The 21,831-nt window shown below is 45.9% G+C and overlaps 1 protein-coding gene across 4 annotated transcripts in view; it reads left to right on the top strand.

Moving 5' to 3' along the window:
- NHSL2 (NHS like 2) overlaps window positions 1–21,590 on the top strand; it is a 129,317-nt gene extending 107,727 nt beyond the window's left edge. For all 4 annotated transcript variants that reach the window (XM_067471534.1, XM_060756326.2, XM_060756323.2 and 1 more), the window contains exons 2-8: window positions 2,402–2,548; window positions 5,918–6,054; window positions 7,235–7,430; window positions 10,626–10,757; window positions 13,430–15,673; window positions 16,667–16,799; window positions 19,306–21,590. In XM_067471534.1, coding sequence (XP_067327635.1) covers window positions 2,402–2,548; window positions 5,918–6,054; window positions 7,235–7,430; window positions 10,626–10,757; window positions 13,430–15,673; window positions 16,667–16,799; window positions 19,306–19,609 — 3,293 coding nt within the window. In that variant the 3' untranslated portion in view covers window positions 19,610–21,590. The remainder of the gene's footprint in view (window positions 1–2,401; window positions 2,549–5,917; window positions 6,055–7,234; window positions 7,431–10,625; window positions 10,758–13,429; window positions 15,674–16,666; window positions 16,800–19,305) is intronic.
- The last annotated feature ends 241 nt before the right edge of the window (window positions 21,591–21,831 follow it).

Here is a 21,831-nt window from a genome sequence, read left to right on the forward strand (position 1 = left end):
GAAGATCCACATAGACAAAGCAATGGTATTCCCCATAGTCACCTACGAATGTGAGAGCTGGATCATAGGGAAGGCTGAGTGAAAGAAGAGAGATGCTTTTGAACTGTGGTGTTGGAGGAAAGTGTTGAGAGTGCCTTGGACTGTCAGAGGATCCAACCAGTCCATACTTCAAGAAATAAAGCCTGACTGCTCACTGGAGGGAAGGATAGTAGAGGCCAAGATGAAGTACTTTGGCCACATCATGAGAAGAAAGGAAAGCTTAGAGAAGACAATTATGCTGGGGGAAATGGAAGGAAAAAGGAAGAGGGGCTGACCAAGGGCAAGATGGATGGATGTGACTGGAAGTGACTGGATTGACCTTGAAGGAGCTGGGGGGAGGTGACGGCCGACAGGGAGCTCTGGCGTGGGCTGGTCCATGAAGTCATGAAGAGTCGGAAACGACTGAATGAATGAACAACAATTTAAACTCTGGCTCCAGCAGCATGAATAAACTCTGTTGCCCTTGAGAACCTTGCTACACTTGCAGACAGGTCAACAAACTTAAATCTGCCACTGCTATCTGTAGGACGATATAGGTCTAGGGGGAAAAATGGAAGAAACATTGAATCCACTGAATCCAAAAGGTCTTGGGAGATTTTGAAAGATTGCACATAGAACTATGTTTCCAAAAGTTTCATTCATGTAAGACTGCGGTTCCCAACCTGTGGTCCGTGGACCACCAGTGGTCCCCAAGAACTAAAATATGTTCTGCCCATACCTAATATATATACAGTATATCTATATAAATAAAAATGCAATGTTCATTTGTGGGATTAACATAACTCAAAAACCACTGGACGAATTGACATGAAATTTGGAGACAATGCAACTATCAGGCCAACGAGTGACCATCACTCATAAAACATTGAAACACACAGCAGAAGGGATTTAAGAAGCAAAAAAAAGAGCAAAAAGATGCTACAGCACACGCACAGAACAACTCCCCCTGGCAAACAAAACACAAAATAGCATATCCACACTCTCTTTGGGACTACAGCTCCCAGCATCCCCTAGACCAGGCCCTTTAGGAGAGGAGGATGATCCAAATGCACTGCTTCCAAGATGCAAGATTTCTTCTCCTTGGATTTCTTTGAGAGCATCCCAATTCCTGCATATTTCCCATTTTCTTTTCCTGGACTGCAACTTCCAGCAATCCTCCAGATAGATAAGCTAGATAGATTAGACAAAGATAGGTAGGTAGGTAGATTGAGCAGGAGGACTGCTGGGAGTTGCTGTCCAAGAATAGGTGGAAAACGAAGAAAGGGGAGAAAGAGGAAAGGAAGGAAAAGGAGGAGGGAAGGGAAGAGGGAGAGAAGGAAGGAAGGAAGGAAGGAATGAAAAAAAGGGAAGGAAGGAAAGGAGGAGAGAAAGAGGGAGAGAAGGTTGGCCACAGCAATGTGTGGCGGATACAGTTAGAATAATATACAATATAATATAATATATAATATAATATATAATATAATATATAAACATCTCTTCAGTGGTTCTCAACCTGGGGGGGGGGGTCATGAGGGGATGTCAGAGGGGTCACCAAAGGCCATCAGAAAACACAGTATTTTCTGTTGGTCATGGGGGTTATGCATGGGAAGTTTGGGCCAATTCTATCATTGGTGGGATTCAGAGTGCTCTTTGATAGTAGGTGAACTGTAAATCCCAGCAACTACAACTCCCAACTGTCAATGTCTATTTTCCCCAAATGCCACCAGTGTTCACATTTGGGCATATTGAGTATTCTTGCCAAGTTTGGTCCAGTTCCATCATTGTTTGAGCCCCCAGTGCTCTCTGGATGTAGGTGAACTACAACTCCAAAACTCAAGGTCAATGCCCATCAAACCTTTCCAGTATTTTCTGTTGATCATGGGAGTTCTGTGTGCCAAGTCTGGTTCAATTCTATCATTGGTGGAGTTCAGAATGCTCTTTGATTGTAGGTGAACTATAAATGAAAGCTCCCAAATGACATAATCAGTCCCTCGCCCAATCCCAGTAGTATTCAGATTTGGGTATTTAGGTATTTGTGCCAAATTTGGTCCGGTGAATGACAATGCATCCTGCATATTGGATATTTACATTACAGTTGATAACAGTAGCAAAATTACAGTTATGAAGCAGCAATGAAAATAATGTTATGGTTGGGGGGTCACCACAACATGAGGAAGTGTATTAACGGGTCGCAGCATTAGGAAGGCTGAGAAACAGTGTCTTAGGGCTTCACAAGAAACTTTTGCTTCAAAAAGTGCTCTGCAGCTGAAAAAGTTTGAGAACCCCTTCCGTAGCCAATACGGAACCAGAGATTGTCCTCATCTCCCTTTGCTTCAGTCTTCACGCTCTCTCCCTTTCTGTTTCCCCTCCCTTTTCTTTTCAGCCACTTCTAACTTAGACCCAGATGTGAAGAAGCCTACCCCACCGAAGCTCCTATGGCATCAGCCTATCAACATCTTCTTGGCCCGGCCTGTTGGCATGGAAGAGCTGCACCATGAAGCGGAGCTCAACCTGCAGAGCATGCTCCAAGGTATTTGCAGGAACCTTTGGGATGAGGTAGCAGGGAGATGAAAGAGAGTTTCCCCATAATCATTGGAGGATAAATGCATCCTGGTTCTGGTTGAAATTAGTGCCTTTGATTACTGCTTTTCAGTGGTCTGTTTTGGGGACCAGCAGAGGATTTGCAGGATTTGGGGCAGATATAATATTTTAGGATCTATTGCTTTTTTTTTCCATGTCAGGAGCGGCTTGAGAAACTGCAAGTCGCTACTGGTGTGAGAGAATTGGCCATCTGCAAGGACGTTGCCCAGGGCACTCCAGGATGTTTGATGTTTTACCATCCTGTGGGAAGCATCTCTCATTCCCCCACATGGGGAGCTGGAACTGACAGAGGGAGCTCATCTGTGCTCTCCCACAATTCGAACCACCGACTTGTCGGTCTTCAGTCCTGCCGGCACAATGGTTTATCCCACTGTACTACTGGCATCCCTCTATCATTCACGTACAATGCATAAATATTTTGAGTGAAATTGATGAGGTCCTCACCATGTTTTTACTTGGTAGCTAAATGAGATGGGGTCAGACTAAATGACCTTCAGGTATCTCTCTATTATTCATGTACAATGCATAAATATTTTGAGTGAAATTGGTGAGGTCCTCACCATGTTTTTACTTGATAGCTAAATGAGATGGGGTCAGACTAAATGACCTTCAGGTATCTCTCTATTATTCATGTACAATGCGTAAATATTTTGAGTGAAATTGGTGAGGTCCTCACCATGTTTTTACTTGGAAGCTAAATGAGATAGGGTCAGACTAAATGACCTTCGGGTATCTCTCTATTATTCATGTACAATGCATAAATATTTTGAGTGAAATTGGTGAGGTCCTCACCATGTTTTTACTTGGTAGCTAAATGAGATGGGGTCAGACTAAATGACCTTCAGGTATCTCTCTATTATTCACGTACAATGCATAAATATTTTGAGTTAAATTGGTGAGGTCCTCGTCTTTTCTCTCTCTCTTGGCAATTAAATCAGATTGGAGTCAGATTAAATGACTTTCAGATATCCCTCTATCATTCACATACAATGCATAACAATTTCGAGTTAAATTGGTGAAGTCCTTGCTATGTTTTTACTTGGTAACTCAATGAGATCGGGGCCAGACTAAATGACCCTCGGGTATCCCTCTAACATTCAAGTACAATGCATAAGTTTCCCATGTCCCTGCATGGGAAACTAGAGCTGACAGATGGGAGCTCACCCTGCTCCCTGGATTCGAATCACCAACTTGTCGGTCAGCAGTCCTGCTGGCACAAGGGTTTAACTTGTTGTGCCATCGGGGACTTCATGTATTACTCATTGCTACCAAGATGCATACACACTGACCATGAATGAGAATTATTGCATGCAGGAACTAGATGTGAGAATACAGCATTGCTGAGATACAGAACTGTGCCAGGTGTGTTATATTTCTACCTTTCCCCCCATTGTTGCTTATGAAAAGGGGTTGAAAGTGACTAATATTTTCTGTGCTGCTGTGCCTTTGGTGCAGAGAGGAGATACAACAGCCATCTTTACATATCTGAAGGGGTGGCATATAGAAGAGGGAGCAAGCTTGTTTTTCAGCTGCTCCTGAGATTCGGACAGAAACCCGTGGATTTAAATCAGGAAAAAGAAAAACTCTCTGGCAAGGAGAGCTGTTTACCAGTGGAATAGATTGCCTCAGAGGGTGGTAGACTCTCCTGCTGTGGAAGTCTTTAAATAGAGATTGGAAGGCCATTTCTCAGGAACATTTTTTTGCTGTGTATTCTTGCATCGCAGGAGATTGGACTAGGTGGCCCTTGCAGTCTGTTCTAAATTGATGATTCCTGGTTCAATACTAGGCACCCATCCAAGTCCTTCTTTTATGGTGTGAGTGGCTCTCAAAGATGACTCTTGTGGAGTTGTAGGCTGTGTTCTGCACACTCTCTCACACACACACCATGAGCTCCAAAACCTTGCCTTTAACAACAAAATGGAAGCACAGCAATGGGCTGCAATATCTCTCAAAGTCACAATATCTCCATATCCTACATCATCCCAAGCTATGACATTTTCTCCAGTCTTCTTTCCTTGGCACCTTTAAGAACATTACCCTTGTGTCCGACTCTGGGGGGATGGTGCTTATCTCAATTTCTAAGCCGAAGAACCGGCATTGTTCATAGATCATGTGGCCGGCATGACTGCATGGAGTGCTGTTACCTTCCCACCAAAGTGGTACCTATTGATCTTCTCACATTTGCATGTTTTTTAACTTCTGGGTTGGTAGAAGTTGGGGCTAACAGTGGAAGCTCACCCCACTCCCTGGATTCGAACCACCAATCTTTTGGTCAGCAAGTTCAGCAGATCAGCAGTTTAATCCGCTGAGCCATGGGGGCTTACTGGGGCTTTCAAATTATAAGAATCGTAATAATCAAGTGTGATGAGGAGTGTATGCATCCCATCTCAATACAGTGCGTATCCAGTCCCAAAAAATATGGGATGCATACTGATATAAACAAAGTATATCCCAATGTGATAAGGTCCTAAATCTCACCAGAGAATTTACCTGTCTGCTTTGTAATGACAATATATATAACTATCTACAGACATCACAGGCAACTCCTGGAATGATTTCATCAGCGTTGCCTCTGAAAAATCCTGTAAAACTCTTGGGAAGACAGGTGGGCAAATGTCAGCCTGATGGATGAAGCAAAGACCACCAGCATTGAAGCGATGGTCCTCCGCCATCAACTCCGCTGGGCCGGCCACATTGTCCGAATGCCCGATCACCGTCTCCCAAATCAGTTGCTGTACTCCAAACTCAAGAATGGAAAAAAGAATATTGGAGGACAGGAAAAGAGATTTAAAGATGGGCTCAAAGCCAACCTTAAAAACTGTAGCATTGACACCGAGAACTGGGAAACCCTGGCTGTTGAGCGCTCTAACTGGAAGTCAGATGTGACCAGCAGTGCTGTAGAATTTGAAGAGGATGAATGGAGAGTGAAAGAGAGAAACGTGCCAAGAGGAAGGTGCATCAAGCCAACCCCGACCGGGACTGCCTTCCGTCTGGAAACCGATGCCCTCACTGGGAGAACATGCGGGTCAAGAATAGGCCTCCACAGTCACCTATGGACCCACCGCCAGGACACCGAACTTGGAGGACAATCTTACTCGGACAACGAAGGAACACCTAAGAGAGAGAAAGAGTAGATAATGACAATAACAGTCACAGCAACAATTACTATTATCATTATTACTATCACTCTGTCCACCTAAAAGTCCGAATCAAGTTGGGAGCTGCATTCCAAGCTTTTGGGAGGGAGATAGGTATGCAATGTGATGATTAGACTATTTTGCTCTTTCTTCCCTTCCAGAGGAGCACGAAGAGCCGTACTCTGAAGGCCGAGTCAGTGGTCAGACCTTCCGCTACAACAGCCCCCTCTCTCCAGAAAGGCCCCTTGACTGTAGTCCTCGGCCTCCTTCCGCTAAACGCCTCGAGTTTGTGTACATGGTAAGTCCGGATCCAGTGTTTCACAGCTTGAAGCACATCTTACTCTTTTTATGCAATGTCTTCCAGGTCTCTTAGTCCAGACAGAAAGGTAGCAGATTCTAATGTAGTGGTGTTCAACTTCTCGTCCTGCATGTGTTTTGGACTTTGGCTCCCAGAACTCCTTATCATAGGACGCCTGGGAGTTGGAGTCCCAAACACCATCAAGACAAAAAGTTGGACACCTATGTTCTAGAGCAAAGGCTACTAGAAGTGGGCAAAGATTATTTAATTATCTATTTATTTAGGGCATTTATATCTCGTCCTATCTCACCTCCGCAGAGGGACTCAGGGCGGCTAACAACTGGCACAGCACAGTGCCCATAATAAGAAAAGCATAAATATACATAATATAATAAAAACAGTATAAAAATATTAAAACACATCGCCGAATTCAGTCATCATCCTAAAAGCAGTCCATCATACTCCATTAAAACTGTAACTTTGCCAGCAAGTCAGTCTTGTCTGCAAAGGCCTGATCCCAGAGACAGGATTTCGCTTCTTTTTCAGAAGGATAGAAGAGATGGAGCAAATCTGATTTCGTTTAGGAGGGAATTCCATAGCTGAGGGGCCACCACAGAGAAGGCCCTGTTTCTCATGCCCACCAAGTGCGATTGCGATGGTGGGGGAACTGAGAGCAGCCCCCCGCAATGATCTTAAGGTCCTAGGTGGCTCATAGCAGGAGATACATTCGGACAGGTAAACTGGGCCAGAACCGTTAAGGGCTTTATAGGCCACACCCAGCACTTCAAATTGTGCTTGGAAGCTGATAGACAGCCAGTGGAGCTGGTGTAGCAAGGGTGTTGTGCGCTCTTGGTACCCCAACCTGGCTGCCGAGCATTGGACTAACTGAAGCTTCTGAACAGTCTTCAGAGGCAACCCTATGTAGAGCGCGCTGCAGTAATCTATTCGGCAATGTATTTCTAAGACCGAAGGTTTTGGTGCTATATGAGCAGCAGAGCAATAGTTCTCAAGCTTTGTTCCCATAGATGTTTTCAGCTGCAGTGCTCATAATGTCTTATCATTGGTCAACCTGGTTGGGGTTGTTGGGAATTGAGGTCCAACACATTTGGATGACCAACAGTTGAGAATCATTGAGAACCATACATTCTGCTGTTTCCATTGTTCCTCTGTTTTCTGACAGCCTTCAAACCAGCAAGTGAAGGAGAGCGAGTCCACCTCTCTTGGGGTCAGATCCTTGGAACCTTCCCTTAGTTTGCCTGCGACTCCAAACAGACACACAGCCTGGGGCCGGAGCAGTGTTTTGCCTTCCGTGGACGAGAAGAAGGCGCACCAGCCGTGTTCAACCCAAGCCAACATTGTCCCCATCAACGTCTCCGGTAGGTTTGACGATGTGTATGGAGGTCGGGCAAGATGTTGCAATGGCATATGAAGGTTGAAGTCAACATGATGGTCAAAAATGGAGAAGTGAGGAAAATTCACAGTGAAGCTGGAAAATGCAGGATTCCCCTGGAGCAGCATGTGTATCTTCACAGATTATTATTATTATTATTATTATTATTATTATTATTATTATTATTTCTGGTATTTCTCTACCCCGAAAAAGGGGACTCAGGATGACTTACATAGGAAGCAATTCGATGCCATTACATGAACAATTAATACAATAACCATTAAACAAAAACCATCAAACCATTAAAATACATAAAATACATAAAATACACAAGCCATTAATTAAACAGTATAAAATCTTAATTACCAATAAAACTGTATCCTCATGTAAATCGTCTTTCCAGTCCATTTCAACCAAAGTGCTGCTTTATGTCTGCTGACCGAAGGCCTGGTCCCACAACTACGATTTTCCTTTCTTCCTGAAAGCACAGGCAGGGAGACACCACCGAGAAGGCCCTGTCCCTCGTCCCCACCAGCCGCGTTTACGATGTTGGTGGAAGTGAGAGCAGAACCTCCCCGGATGGTTTTGGTTAACATACACATACGTTTTATTCTATTATTTTAATTTATTTTATTGTTTTAATTTATGTTCATAGAATCATAGAATCAAAGAGTTAGAAGAGACCTCATGGGCCATCCAGTCCAATCCCCTGCCAAGAAGCAGGAATATTGCATTCAAATTGCCCCTGACAGATGGCCATCCAGCCCCTGTTTAAAAGCTTCCAAAGAAGGAGCCTTCACCACACTCCGGGGCAGAGAGTTCCACTGCTGAACGGCTCTCACAGTCAGGAAGTTCTTCCTCATGTTCAGATGGAATCTCCTCTCTTGTAGTTTGAAGCCATTGTTCCGCATCCTAGTCTCCAGGGAAGCAGAAAACAAGCTTGCTCCCTCCTCCCTGTGGCTTCCTCTCACATATTTATACATGGCTATCATATCTCCTCTCAGCCTTCTCTTCTTCAGGCTAAACATGCCCAGCTCCTTAAGCCGCTCCTCATAGGGCTTGTTCTCCAGACCTTTGATCATTTTAGTCGCCCTCCTCTGGACACATTCCAGCTTGTCCATATCTCTCTTGAATTGTGGTGCCCAGAATTGGACACAATATTCCAGGTGTGGTCTAACCAGAGCAGAATAGAGGGGTAGCATTACTTCCCTAGATCTAGACACTATGCTCCTATTGATGCAGGCCAAAATCCCATTGGCTTTTTTTGCCGCCACATCACATTGTTGGCTCATGTTTAACTTGTTGTCTACGAGGACTCCCAAGATCTTTTTCACACGTACTGCTCTCGAGCCAGGCATTGTCCCCCATTCTATATCTTTGCATTTCGTTTTGTTCTATTTATAATTTTAATTGTTATATGGCTTTGTTATATTTAATGACATCAAAGTGTGCCAAATGTAAGCCGTCCTGAGTTTCCCTTCGGGGGTTGAGAAGGATGGGGTAGAAATACTGGAAATAAATAAATAAATAAGTGTATGTTGTGTGTGCGCACAAACATGCTTGCGTGTGTATGCCCATGCTCATGCTCTGTCACTCTGGCTTCATCGCCATCGAATTTAATACATCAGGAGAGAACTTCCTGTGGTGGTCATGCGTTCCGTGTCAGCAGGGGTGGCAAATCCACTCCAGATTTTAATAAAGATTTCAAATCAGTCTTCTAGAGTGCTAAAATATAGTCCTAAATAGAGCTAACACTTTGGATGCCTCCTTCAAAAATCTGGAAACGAATTCAGCACCCTAGGAACATAACAGCGACAGGATGCCACTGAACAAAAAAGCTCTCTGTGTGATGCTAAAAGCTGGAAAATCAATGTTCTTGAATCTGAGAGCCTCTGCTGCAAATAGTTTTTTGAGAGAGGGGAGCAACATCTCAGAGAGTCAAGGCTAGAGTATCTTCCATAAAGCTATGTCCTCTGTCACTCAAATCAGATTTTCCAGCTGTCCCAGCTGGATTGTTGAATGTCTTTGTCTTCATCACATTTGCTAAATTCCACTGAGTGCTACGATCAAAATGTGGAAAGCCACTGTATTCATCACATTGGGTTGGGTTCAAGTGTAGGGTAGGGCATTCTTTGTGTATTTTAAGTGTGGGGGCCAGCATTCTTTTCAAACGTTTCAGGAGATGGTGGGGAAGTGGGCTTTTGGTCATCATCTGGGTGTTTGGCCAATTCTGTAATGTGATGGCATTCGTTGCTCCCAGGTTTAAAATGAAACATTTCCCCCATTTGTGGGAAGGGAACTTGTGGGAGGAGCCAAAAGTACCCTTGTCAGGGAAACTTCTGCCATTACATTTTGCTCACCGAGTTTTTACTTTAAATGTTGTTGTTGTTGTTGTTGTTGTTGTTATTATTATTATTATGCCATGTCTCCATGTTGTGCAGTCCTGGGAGTCACCGTTTCCCAAGGTCAGTACCCTTCTCTCGTTTCCCAAGGTCCACTTACAGTATGGAATGAATGCCCTTGCACCCCACTTTAAATGGCATGGCTACATGCGATGGAGTCCTTCTGGGAGGTGTAGTTTCCCAAGGTCCATATCCTTCTCTGGGTGCATCTACACTGTGGAATGAATGCGGTTGGTCCTTACTTTAAATGCCATGTCTCCATGAGAAGATCTTGGGAATTTTAGTTTCCCAAGGTCCATGAACCACCTCTGGGTGCATCTACACTGTGAAATGAAAGCAGCTGGATCTTACTTTAAATACCATAGCACCATACTATGCAGTCCTGGGAGTTATAGTTTTCCAAGGTCCACACCCTTCTCTGCGCAGCAGGTGAGAGAGGGAGGGAGGGAGAGTGCATTGCAGCTTTCCCTCCCACCCTCCATCCCAACTTTCTTGCTTCTGGAATTGAAGACATATAACAGCTGTCATTTCAAAGGGATTAGGTTATTTTCCCCACAAAAAACATGGGGGGAGGGATGGTGAGTGATGCTTAGTGATTACAGTGTGATGGCAAATGAACTAAAAGAATGCTGAGTGCAACTGAGTCACATGGATGCGTTTAACAGTGTGATGAAGGTAGGGAAATCATCCGTATCATTTCAAAACTGAGTACGACTGAGCTCTACTCTACCAAACGCTTCTCTGCTTCAATGTGATGAAGTCCTTTGTCTTTACTACAGGGCAGCCATTCGCTCGGCACGCAAGTACACGCCATTCCCTCTTTAACACGGAGACCGCAATGAATCCCAAGTCTTTGCTGCGGCGGAGGCGGACAGTCATCGGCTTCCCTCATCTCACCATGCGAGACCAAGGTGACCAGAAAGATGGGGCTGATGCTCCCTGCCAAAGAAGTCAAGACTGCTTCAGAGAAGCTGTAGAACCCAAACTTGTTGCAAACATGATTCTTAAATGCGCTTACATTTGGAAGGGTGGATTTGGTGTCTGGGGTATTTATTTATCGTCTCAGTAGCAACCAGACAATTGTATTACATTTTAAACCAATTTTTAACAAACAGACAAAACAGAGTTTGCAAGCTTGGTAGTTGGTTAAATGTCCTTTGACCAGTATCTGGCCACTTGGCGTGCCTCTGGTGTTGCCGCAAGAAGGTCCTCCATTGTGCATGTGGCGGGGCTCAGGTTGCAATGCAGCAGGTGGTCAGTGGTTTGCTCTTCTCCACACTCGCATGTCGTGGATTCCACTTTGTGGCCCCATTTCTTGAGGTTGGCTCTGCATCTTGTGGTGCCAGAGCGCAGTCCGTTCAGCACCTTCCAAGTCGCCCAGTCTTCTGTGTGCCCAGGGGGGAGTCTCTCATTTGGTATCAGCCATTGATTGAGGTTCTGGGTTTGAGCCTGCCACTTTTGGACTCTCGCTTGCTGAAGTGTTCCAGCAAGTGTCTCTGTAGATCTTAGAAAACTATTTCTTGATTTAAGTCATTGACGTGCTGGCTGATACCCAAACAAGGGATGAGCTGGAGATGTCACTGCCTTGGTCCTTTCACTATTGGCTGCTACTTTCCGGCGGATGTCAGGTGGTGCAATACCGGCTAAACGGTGTAATTTCTCCAGTGGTGTAGGGCGCAGACACCCCGTGATAATGCGGCATGTCTCATTAAGAGCCACATCCATTGTTTTAGTGTGGTGAGATGTGTTTCACACTGGGCATGCATACTCAGCAGCAGAGTAGCATAGTGCAAGGGCAGATGTCTTCACTGTGTCTGGTTGTGATCCCCAGGTTGTGCCAGTCAGCTTTCCTATGATATTATTTCTAGCACCCACTTTTTGCTTGATGTTCAGGCAGTGCTTCTTGTAAGTCAGAGCACGGTCCAGAGTGACTCCCAGGTATTTGGGTGCGCTGCAATGCTCCAATGGGATTCCTTCCTAGGTAATAATCCTCAGAGTTCGAGATGCTTGTCTGTTCTTAAGGTGAAAAGCACATGTCTGTGTTTTAGATGGGTTAGGGATCAGCTGGTTTTCCCTGTAATAGGTGTCTGGGGTTATTTGTAAGCATTTCATATTGGACTCAAAAGATCACCTATTGGGAAATGTTACGATTTTGTATGGAAGTGCAATATCCAAGTTTTTCTTTTCTAAAAATGTTGAGAACTATTGATTGTTGAAGCCTGACAAATTGCTGTTCCAATAGATCTCAAACTACGCACGTTTTCAGGCTGCCAACAAAATTGAAACAAAACAGATGAGTCACAGTTAACGGCAGGAGTTTCAAAAGGACAAACAAATTGAACTAGGGAATTTAACAATGTTTTGAAAAGCCCCAGTCATGGCTTTGCTTGAATAGAAATGGATAAAAAACGGAGGTGAGGAAATGAGGTGGCACATAAGACCCCTCCAGCTTGATGTCCAAAAATAAGTTTGCTCTTTTCATATTGAGTGGGGGAAAATAAAGAGGGCCCTATAATTATGTTATGATGAATGCCATTGCAAAGCTTCTGTGGGCTGGAACACAGCTTTATCAGAAGTCTTGTTCCAGGGAGCCTTGTATTTATTTATTTATAGTATTTATATTTCACCTTTCTCACCCCGAAGGGATCTCAGGGTGGATCACAGAACACATACACGGCAAACATTCAATGCCGTTTAACAGACAGGACAGACAACAGATAGAGGTATTATGCTGGCTTCGGCATCCTGGAGGTTGTGCTCGATTTCGGCCACAGAGGGGTGCTATTGGGGGGTCCATCCTCTATGACAAGAGGCCTTGATCACAGACTCTCTCCTTCCTCCTACCAGCATTTTTCTGGTATTTCTTTTATGGTGCCGTGAAATACCTCCCCACTTAAGCGGTGCCTAATTTCTCTACTCACAGCTCACATATTGTTGTTGTTGTTGTTGTTGTTGATGTTGTTGTTGTTTTGGGTATTTATCCCCTGCCCTTCTCAACCTCCTGTGGAGTGGGACTCAGGGCGGCTTCCAAGCCGGCACATAGTCGATGCCTACAATTAAACACAATAAAACACACAACAAAACAGTGATTATAAATAATTAAAAACATTGTGTTAATGCAATGAAATCTACTAAAAATGTTTTTGAACTGCTTAGGTGGACAGCAACCTGGGCTGAAGGTCAGGTGCTCACCCCGACCCAGTCTTTGAACTGCCAACCTAAGGTGTATTGTTGCTGGTGATTAACCAGCTGTGCTAAAGCCCGGTCCTGCATTTGAAAGAACATGTAGCCATCTTCATTCAAATGCAGCCTTTTAAGGTGTTTGTGTTCAATGCGCAGCCTATATCTGATTTTTAGGAATGTTGAATGCCATTCCTGCCACCAGTTTTAGCCTTACTTGTGTTCACTTGTGTGCCGGAGCTCGAAATGATCAAAATACCTGGTTTGGAAGGAAACAACGTATTTGTAATTTTGAAATTGGAGAATTGGAGAATTTTGACCACCCATAAAAAAAAGGGAAATTTAGCAAGAAGGCTTCTGTGTTCTTGTTTAATTCCACTCTTTCATTCTCTCTCTCTACTAGCCAACAGCAATGGCCCCATTCTCAACCCTCCAGCAACTATAGCTGAGTCTGTCTCCTGCAACTTTGTCCCTGATGTTGTCAATGGGAGAAGCACCACCCACCACATCCGATCCCCTCAGCCTCGGCCGCAGCTGAGGAAGACCTTCAGTGACCTTGGTGGAGTTCTCCAGGGAAGGTGTTGCCAGGTGCCCACAGGCCATGCAGAAAACCCCAGGGTGATGTATGCTAGCCCTTCATGCAATGGCCCCAAGGGGGACTCGGTCTTCTCTCCGGCTTGGAGTGCAGCCTCTTTCGGCTACGTGAGTCCATCTATGAGCCAAAGCGAGCTGGCAGCAGAGAGCGTGACTCCGTTGTCTCCTTGCAGCCCAAAGGGAACCCCAGACTCTGACCAACCCACCTCCTTCTTCATCAGCAAAGACCTGGTGGTCGAAAACAATGGGTCTGGGACATTCTGTACTTCTCCCAAATCCTCCATACCTGCTGAAGGAGGCTCAAGGTGTGAGGAAAGAGACGGCAAGGCCCATTTGGCCCTCCTCAGCCCAGCGGAAGAGGACTGCCCACAAGTGGAGAGGGGGAGAATTACATGCAGGTTCCGCGAGAGGTCACTCTCAGTCCCCACAGACACGGGCTCCCTGTGCTCTATGGACATTGGGGGCAGCGAGACCTGTGGGTTGAGCTATCCCAGCGCAAGCTCCGAAGGCAGCACAAGCACAGACAACGTCTCCCTGACGGTGGAGCAGGAGGCTCAGGCACAGCAACGACGGCAGCGCACCAAGAGCATCTCACTCAAGAAGGCCAAGAGGAAGCCCTGCCCACCGACCCGCAGTGTGTCTCTGATCAAGGATGTGCAAGAGGAGATGGCAGAGATGGAGGATGAGGCTGAGCTGGAGGATCAGCGCCCCCAAAGCCTGTTTTTGCTTCCTGATGTGCAGATCCACGGCCAAGGAGATGCATCCAGGGAGGTGGAAAGTGTGCCGTACACCCAGCAATGGTACATGCCGGAGTGGAATTCCAGTGAGCCCTATTGCTCTCTTTCTGGCTCAAGCACCACCACTGGGACCACCATGATTGAGCTTTCCAAAGCACAAGGCAGCTCTGAATCACTCCCTTCTCCCTCCATTTCCCGGGCCACCACGCCGTCCCAGCTCTCCGCTGAAGTGAATTTGAAAACCTCCTCTCCAGGGAGGCCAACGGGTGTCATGTCTCCTTCCAGCGGCTACTCCAGTCAGTCTGAAACTCCAACCCCAACTGTCCCAACCTCACTGGTCCTCGGACACACTCCACACCAGACCGGACGGACGAGACCCCTTGTGCCTGAGAGGAAGTCCTCGCTGCCCCCCGTCTCGCCCCTGGAGCAGAGCCCCAAGTCGCACCTCTCATTCGACCTACCGTTCGCCCCACCAACACACCTGGACCTTTCAGGGTTGAAGATCTCGCGCAAAGCCAAGGTCAAAGTGAGCCGGCATCATTCAGATTCCACCTTCGGAACCAAGCTGGGCCCAAAGCTGAGCCCCGTGCAGCCTGTCATGCCCATGGTGACACAGCTGGACCTTCGCTCTGTCCGCCTGCGCTCCATCAGCCGCTCCGAGACAGAGGATAACCTGGAGAGCCCTGAACCTGTCGAGGAGCCCGGAAAGAAGGTCCGACCACCAGTGGCAGAGAAGCCACCCCTCTCACGGAGGCCTCCGATGCTCCTACATAGGACCCCGCCAGTCCAGGAAGAGTCTCCCACAGGCTCTCCGACATCTCCACTGTCACCAAAGGATGTCATTTCCACAGGAAGCGTTTACACGATGGCCAAGAGACCTGAGCACCACCAGTGGGACACAGATGCCTGGGGTCCCGTGGAGTCTCCCTCCCCAGGGGGAGCAGTCTCTCCCGGACGGGACCCCCCAGAGACATTTTTCACTCCTGTGCGGCAGCTATCTGAGGACAGCCTGGAGGAGGATGAAGAGATGAAGCTCAAGCTTCTGGGAGAGAGGACGCCTGGAGAGGAGAGCCGCAAAACCAAAGTCCCGCCCCCTGTCCCCAAGAAGCCCAGCATGCTTTACTTGCCGTTGGTGAACTCCCCACTCCACCCAGGAGCCTGTTCGGGGGACACAAGACTGGACATCAGCCCAGTTCTAATGGGAGACGAGAACTCTGCTTACCCAAGACTGACCACTTGCAAGGTTTCCTCCCCTGTGGCTAGTGAGCCAAATGGCAGCTCCACCACTACAGATGGATCTTGGGAGGACTTTTCAGGTAAGCCGTTTTGGATTGCTGGATTTTTGTATTTGGTGTAGTCCAAGAGGAACTATACACAGGGGAGACAAAACTCAGACTTCAGCATCTCTATGGTTATGAAGCAAATGAGAGCCAGTATGGTGTAGTGATCTGAGTGTTGGATTAAGAAGACCATGGGAGACCGGGTTTTGAATCTGCTTATCTATGAAATCTCCTCGCTGGCCTTATTTAATTATTATTTATTTATTTACTTCATTTATGAACAGATTTTCTCACCCGGGGGTGGGGGTATATATATTAATATAAACATTAAAATTACATAATCTGAAAATCATAGTCCAAGGCCATTTCAATATCAAATATCAATTGCACGTAATCCCTGTTTGTTCCTTGTATTGCTTGCAAAGCTTGGTCCCACAGCCATGTTTTTACTTTTTTTCTAAAGGCCAAAAAGGAGGGCACTGATGTAATTGCATTGGGGAGGGAGTTCCATAGTCGAGGGGCCACCACTATGAAGGCCCTGTCACTCTTTCCCACCAAACCCCTCAACTTTTGAGGATTTTTTTTCATGTCAAGAGTGACTTGAGAAACTTTAAGTCGCTTCTGGTGTGAGAGAATTGGCCGTCTGCAAGGACCTTGTCCAGGGGATGCCCAAATGTTTCAGTGTTTTACCATCCTTGTGGGAGGCTTCTCTCATGTCCCCTCATGGGGAGCTGGAGCTGACAGAGGGAGCTCAACCCACTCTCCCCTAATTTGAACTGTGTCCTGTTGGACACACCAGGGGCTCCCACCTCTGAGGATGCTTGTCATAGATATGGGTGAAACATCAGGAGAGAATGCTTCTGAAACATGGCCAGACAGCCTAGAAAACTCACAGCAACCCAGTGATTCAGGACATGAAACCCTTCGACAACACATTGTCCTATCTTTCTCAGTTTGTTGTCTACTCTTTGAATCTAACTGGCAGGAATTGCCTTGTGTTTGCCCAAATCCTTGCTTTGTTTCCTTCAGGGAATTCCATGGACTTCAGAGCCGAAGAGAAGCGCTTTGTCAGCGACAAAACAGCGGAGTCTATAACGGAGGAGGAGGATGATGTGTTTATGACATCCCGAACCACCGAGGATTTATTTACTGTCATTCACAGGTGGGGTCCCATCCTGGTAGCTCTTTTCAGGTTGTGCATCTAAAAAGAAACACAAAGAATGTGGAAAGGAAGCGGGGGAGTTAGTTGGATACAGTTCAAAGAGAAAAGGTATTTTACCTGTGATAGTAATTTTTTCTAGTTTGAGAATGGGAAAACACCTTGGACTTAACATAGCTAATTTCCAGTCTATTTGTTTCACAGTAACTGGCAAAGCAATTCATTAAGCATTTAAGGCCAATACTAGATAAGAACAGTAGCACAGCATCATCTGCATATAAGAGTAAGGAAAATTGGTAGAATGGAGCTTGGGATATGACCATTTGCCAACACTAAAGCCTGGGGTAAATCATAATATTGGTGTACAATTGTCTAAGTAGACACAAAAGCCTGGGATTGTCCTTAGTATAAACCAGAGCTTGGAAAGAACCATGCTTGCCAGAAAAGTCCAAAAAAGTAACTTTTCTTTATTCCTGGTGGAATCATATGTTTTGTGCTGATCTATGCAATGCACTAAACTCAAAAAATATTTGCTTTTTTAAAATGAGGAGGGATCTTTAAATCCTCATCTACACTGCCATATAGTTAAGTTTGAAACTGCATTATATGGTCTATGTAGACTCAGACAAAGGGGTGCAATGCAGTTAAGCTGCATTATATGAGTCTACATAGACTATAGAATGCTGTTTTGAACTGCATTCTATGGCACTATAGATGGGGCCTTAGTCTGGGCCACATTTTTGGGTTCTGTGTTGTGTCACCCAATGAGAACTGTCTTTGAGAAGAGGCGTAGACAGCCTTTGGGCTTTAGCACAGCAGGTTAATCACCATCTGCAGCTGCAGTAAGTCTTGCCATCCGAAAGGTTGACAGTTTGATGTTGGGTCAGGGTGAGCTCTTGACCTTCAGTCCAGCTCCCCTGCCCACCTAGCAGATCAAAAACAGCAATGTGAGTAGATGTATAGGAACTACATTAAGTGGGCAGGTATTTTAGGCACAACGTTTTGGAGGAAACTTTACGAACAAAGAAAGCTCTTTGGCAAGGAGATGGAGTGACAGTGTCAGGATCACCGCATCAGCCTGGGACTGGCTGCTTCGGTTATTTGCCATAAAGAGGGGAAGTGGGGGAAAGGGAGGTTGAGTACAGTTGGGGAAAGTAGTGTAGATAAGACATCTGTTTAGTGAGGGAAATTGAAACTGCAGTTCACAGGCTGTGGGCACAGTGTTTGGCCACTAGGGGGTGGATGGGAGTTGGGGCTGATGCATACAAGGGGCTTGAATGGGAAGACTTTAGAACTGTCTTTTTAGGATTGTGGGTCGCAGGAATAAACCATTTGTCTCCAGCATTTTATTATTATGAGCTTGATTTTAACTCCAAGATCTTCCAGAGTCTGACAGACAACAGCCCCTTGTGGCTGGAACCAAGCACAGCCTCCAAAGATGCCAATTATGTGGAAAAGCCTATATATACCATTATCTGTTGTCTGTCTTGTCATTGTATAATCGGCATTGAATGTTTGACATATTTGTTTCTGTGATCCACTCTGAGTCCTCTTTCAGGGTGGGAAGGGCAGAATATAAGTACTGTAAATTGTGTGTGTGTGTGTATGTTTGTGTATGTGTATGTACATACACACACACACATATATATATATACACACATACACACACATATACATACATACATGCACACACATCATAAATACACGGTGTTCCCTTACTTATTGCGGGTGTTAAGTTCCAGGACCACTCGTGATAAATGAAAATCTGCAAAGTAGGGATGCTATATATATATTTCATTCCAAGGGTGAGGCAGAAGCAAGGAGAGATTTAAAGCACCGTGCATCTTTTTTTTTTTTTGCTAGCTATAAGGAAGGGGCTATAAGGCCGTGATTTACATACTGCTTTATCTCTCCTCTCTCTCTCTTTTATGATTGGCTGCCAGTAGGCAAAAACCCACGAAACAGCGAGTCTGCAAAAAATAAACTGTGAAGTAGTGAGGGAACACTCTGTGTGTGTGTGTGTGTGTGTGTGTATGTGTATGTATATATATATATATATATATATATATATATATATATATATATAGGTAAAGGTTTTCCCTTGACATTAAGTCCAGTCGTGTCTGACTTTGGGGTGTGGTGCTCATCTCCATTTCTAAGCTGAAGAGCCAGCGTTGTCCGTAGACACCTCCAAGGTCATGTGGCCGGCATGACTGCATAGCGCCCCGTTACCTTCCCACTGGAGTGGTACCTATTGATCTACTCACATTTGCATGTTTTCGAACTGCTAGGTTGGCAGAAGCTGGGGCTGACAGTGGAAGCTCACGCCGCTCCCCTGAATTGAACCTGCGACCTCCCCAAGCAATAGTTTCTAAATGGCTACCAGTATACTATGGTGGATTGATGAAAAAACCCAAAAACGGTGGTATTGCACAAGGTGGAGCCATAGAGAGTACCTCTGAGCTAGTAATGTTGCCTTTTTTCATCCCAAATGGTGTTCTCTTCACAGATCCAAACGGAAGCTACTGGGGTGGAAGGAACCCAGCGATGCCTTTGGCAACCGGACACATGCACAGATGCCCTCCAAGAATGCCGGAGGGTCCCTGAGCAGCGACAACATTGCGGGCAGTACAAGGGCCTCCCACAAGAACGAAGACTTCAAGGCTCTCCTGCAGAAGAAAGGCGGGAAGGGCGCCTCCGGCACCCGCACATCCGCGGCCGAATTGCTCAAGAGCACCAACCCTTTGGCGCGGAGGGTCATGACAGAGTTCACTGTGGATGGGGCCATCCAAAGCCCGAAGACCCAGCCATGAATTGGTTGGGAGGAAGGAAGCTTCGTCTTTCCCCACTAGACCCTAAACCACCCCCAGGTTGGTCTTTGGGGTGAAACTGCTTCCCTTTGGGAGTTTTGCCAAAACCAGTCTTTGTTGATTTGCTGGCCGTGATTAACACCGTTGTGGTTCTTACTTCTGGGGCAGGGAGAGAGACTCCGGATATTTCTTTTTTTAAAGTGTCTTAAATGTAGAGCACACCCATCCCTTATGGAAACAGCTGCACATCTTTGCTTTCAAGGAGAGAAACTTAGTTTGCTTTACGTGGTTGGAAGACAGGGCTATGACACGGATGTTCCTGTGACGGGCAATTACAGGCGGATGTCCAATGTGCCATCATCTTCCTCAATTGCATGAAGAGCGGAATATTCTTCTCTCTCTCTCTCTCTCTCTCTCTCTCTCTCCGTTTTCAGGGCTTCCGAGTCCCTCTTTGCAGTGAAGCTAATTTGGAACCGTTCGGTTTCTTCGGCATGTGGTACTTCCAGTGCTTGTACGATACAATATACATCTGTTGTGGCTTCTTCTTCGGTTTTGTTTATGGAAAATTTCCCCCTGAGAATCAGATCAAATCCTGGCCACTTAGGAAGGCAAGGCAAGTGTCCCTCTAACAAAGAAACTCTGGTCTTAAAGAAGAAAGATAGTTGCTTAAGTTGATACCTGATGCTCATCTTATGTCTCCACAAAACAGGGCTGATGCACACATATTGCCAGTGCCAAAGCTCATCTACAGAACTGATAGTACATCCATGAAGAGCAAAATATAATGTGGTTCTTTAGAGTTCCTGAGCTGCAGCATTTGCCTTAACTGGGTGGATTCTCTCTAGGTCAGTCATGGGCAAACTTTGGTTCTTCGGGTGTTTTGGACTTCAGCTCCCACAATTCCTGGCTTAAGTGGCTGAGGGGGAAAAGGAAAGGACCTGAGGCTAGGAATTATGGGAGTTGAAGGCCAAAACACCTGGAGAGCCGAAGTTTGCACATGCACTTAGTGGTGAGGCCCTTTTGGGACTTTTATCTGGTTCAAGACTTAAAATGTCCTAAATTGCCTGTTGTTGGGCATCATCTCGAAGAGGGCTTGAATTGTACCTGCACTGGAATCAATGCTGTGTTACTCTTGGGCCATCTACACTGCCATCTAATGTGGTTTAATGGCATTGAACTGCGTTATATGAGTCTTCACTGCCACTTAGCAATTGGAAAGGGCTACAACTCCCTTGTTATCATCCCAGGACCCGACTTGTTGTATTGTGATATTTCCTTTGCCAGCATTTTGTTTCTGCAGAATAACATGGGGATCAGAGGAGCATCTGGTTATGTCCCCCTAATCCAGTGGTTCTCAACCTGGGGTCCCCAGATGTTTTTGGCCTTCAACTCTCAGAAAACCTAACAGCTGGTAAACTGGCTGGGATTTCTGGGAGTTGTAGGCCAAAACACCTGGGGACCCACAGGTTGGGAACCACTGCCCTAATCAGTAATGGGACACATGTCCCCCTAATTAGAATTGTGCATGGAATTTGTTTCTCCCGTTTCCTTTGGTACTTTTGGTACTTTGGGAGCTCGTAACTCTAAGTGCCCTCCGGGTACGAAAACCCGCCCAATACGAAAGCAAGAGGGAGCTGATTCAGGTTCCTTGCCTGCTTTTTGGCATCACAGTTTAATATTTTTAATAAAGCCCCCAGCAATCAAAAAGTAAACACTAATTCCCTGAAAACTACTCTCCTCTTTCAGAAGGTAATCGCTCTTCCTTACATGGAAGTGAGAAGCCTACTTAAAATGCCTTGGAAAGAGTGAGTGGCTCATTGGAGTGGTGTCACCCAGGAGAGAAAGTGTGCATGCCTCCCAGCAGCTGAGCACCTCCTCTAGAGTAAGAAACAGAATGTGCCTCCTTGCCTTGGAAAGAGAGTGCATATGTGGCATTCAGGACCAGAAAGCGTGTGTTCCTGTCAGTGCCTGCAGCCAAGCACCTTCTCTAAGAGATTCTTACTCTAGAGGAGGTGCTTGGCTGCAGGCACTGGCAGGTGCATGCATGCACTTTCTGAGCCTGTAGCACACGCCACACACACACTCTTTCCAAGGCAAGGAGGTCCTTGTCTTGGAAAGAGAGTGCAGGCCCAGAAAGCGTGCAGTCCTGTCAGTGCCTGCAGCTGAGCGCCTTCTCTAGAGTAAGAGATTCTTACTCTAGAGGAGGCACTTGGCTGCAGGCACTG

Source organism: Anolis sagrei, chromosome 10 (genome assembly GCF_037176765.1).
Source record: "Anolis sagrei isolate rAnoSag1 chromosome 10, rAnoSag1.mat, whole genome shotgun sequence".
NCBI classification, from domain to species: Eukaryota; Metazoa; Chordata; class Lepidosauria; order Squamata; family Dactyloidae; genus Anolis; species Anolis sagrei.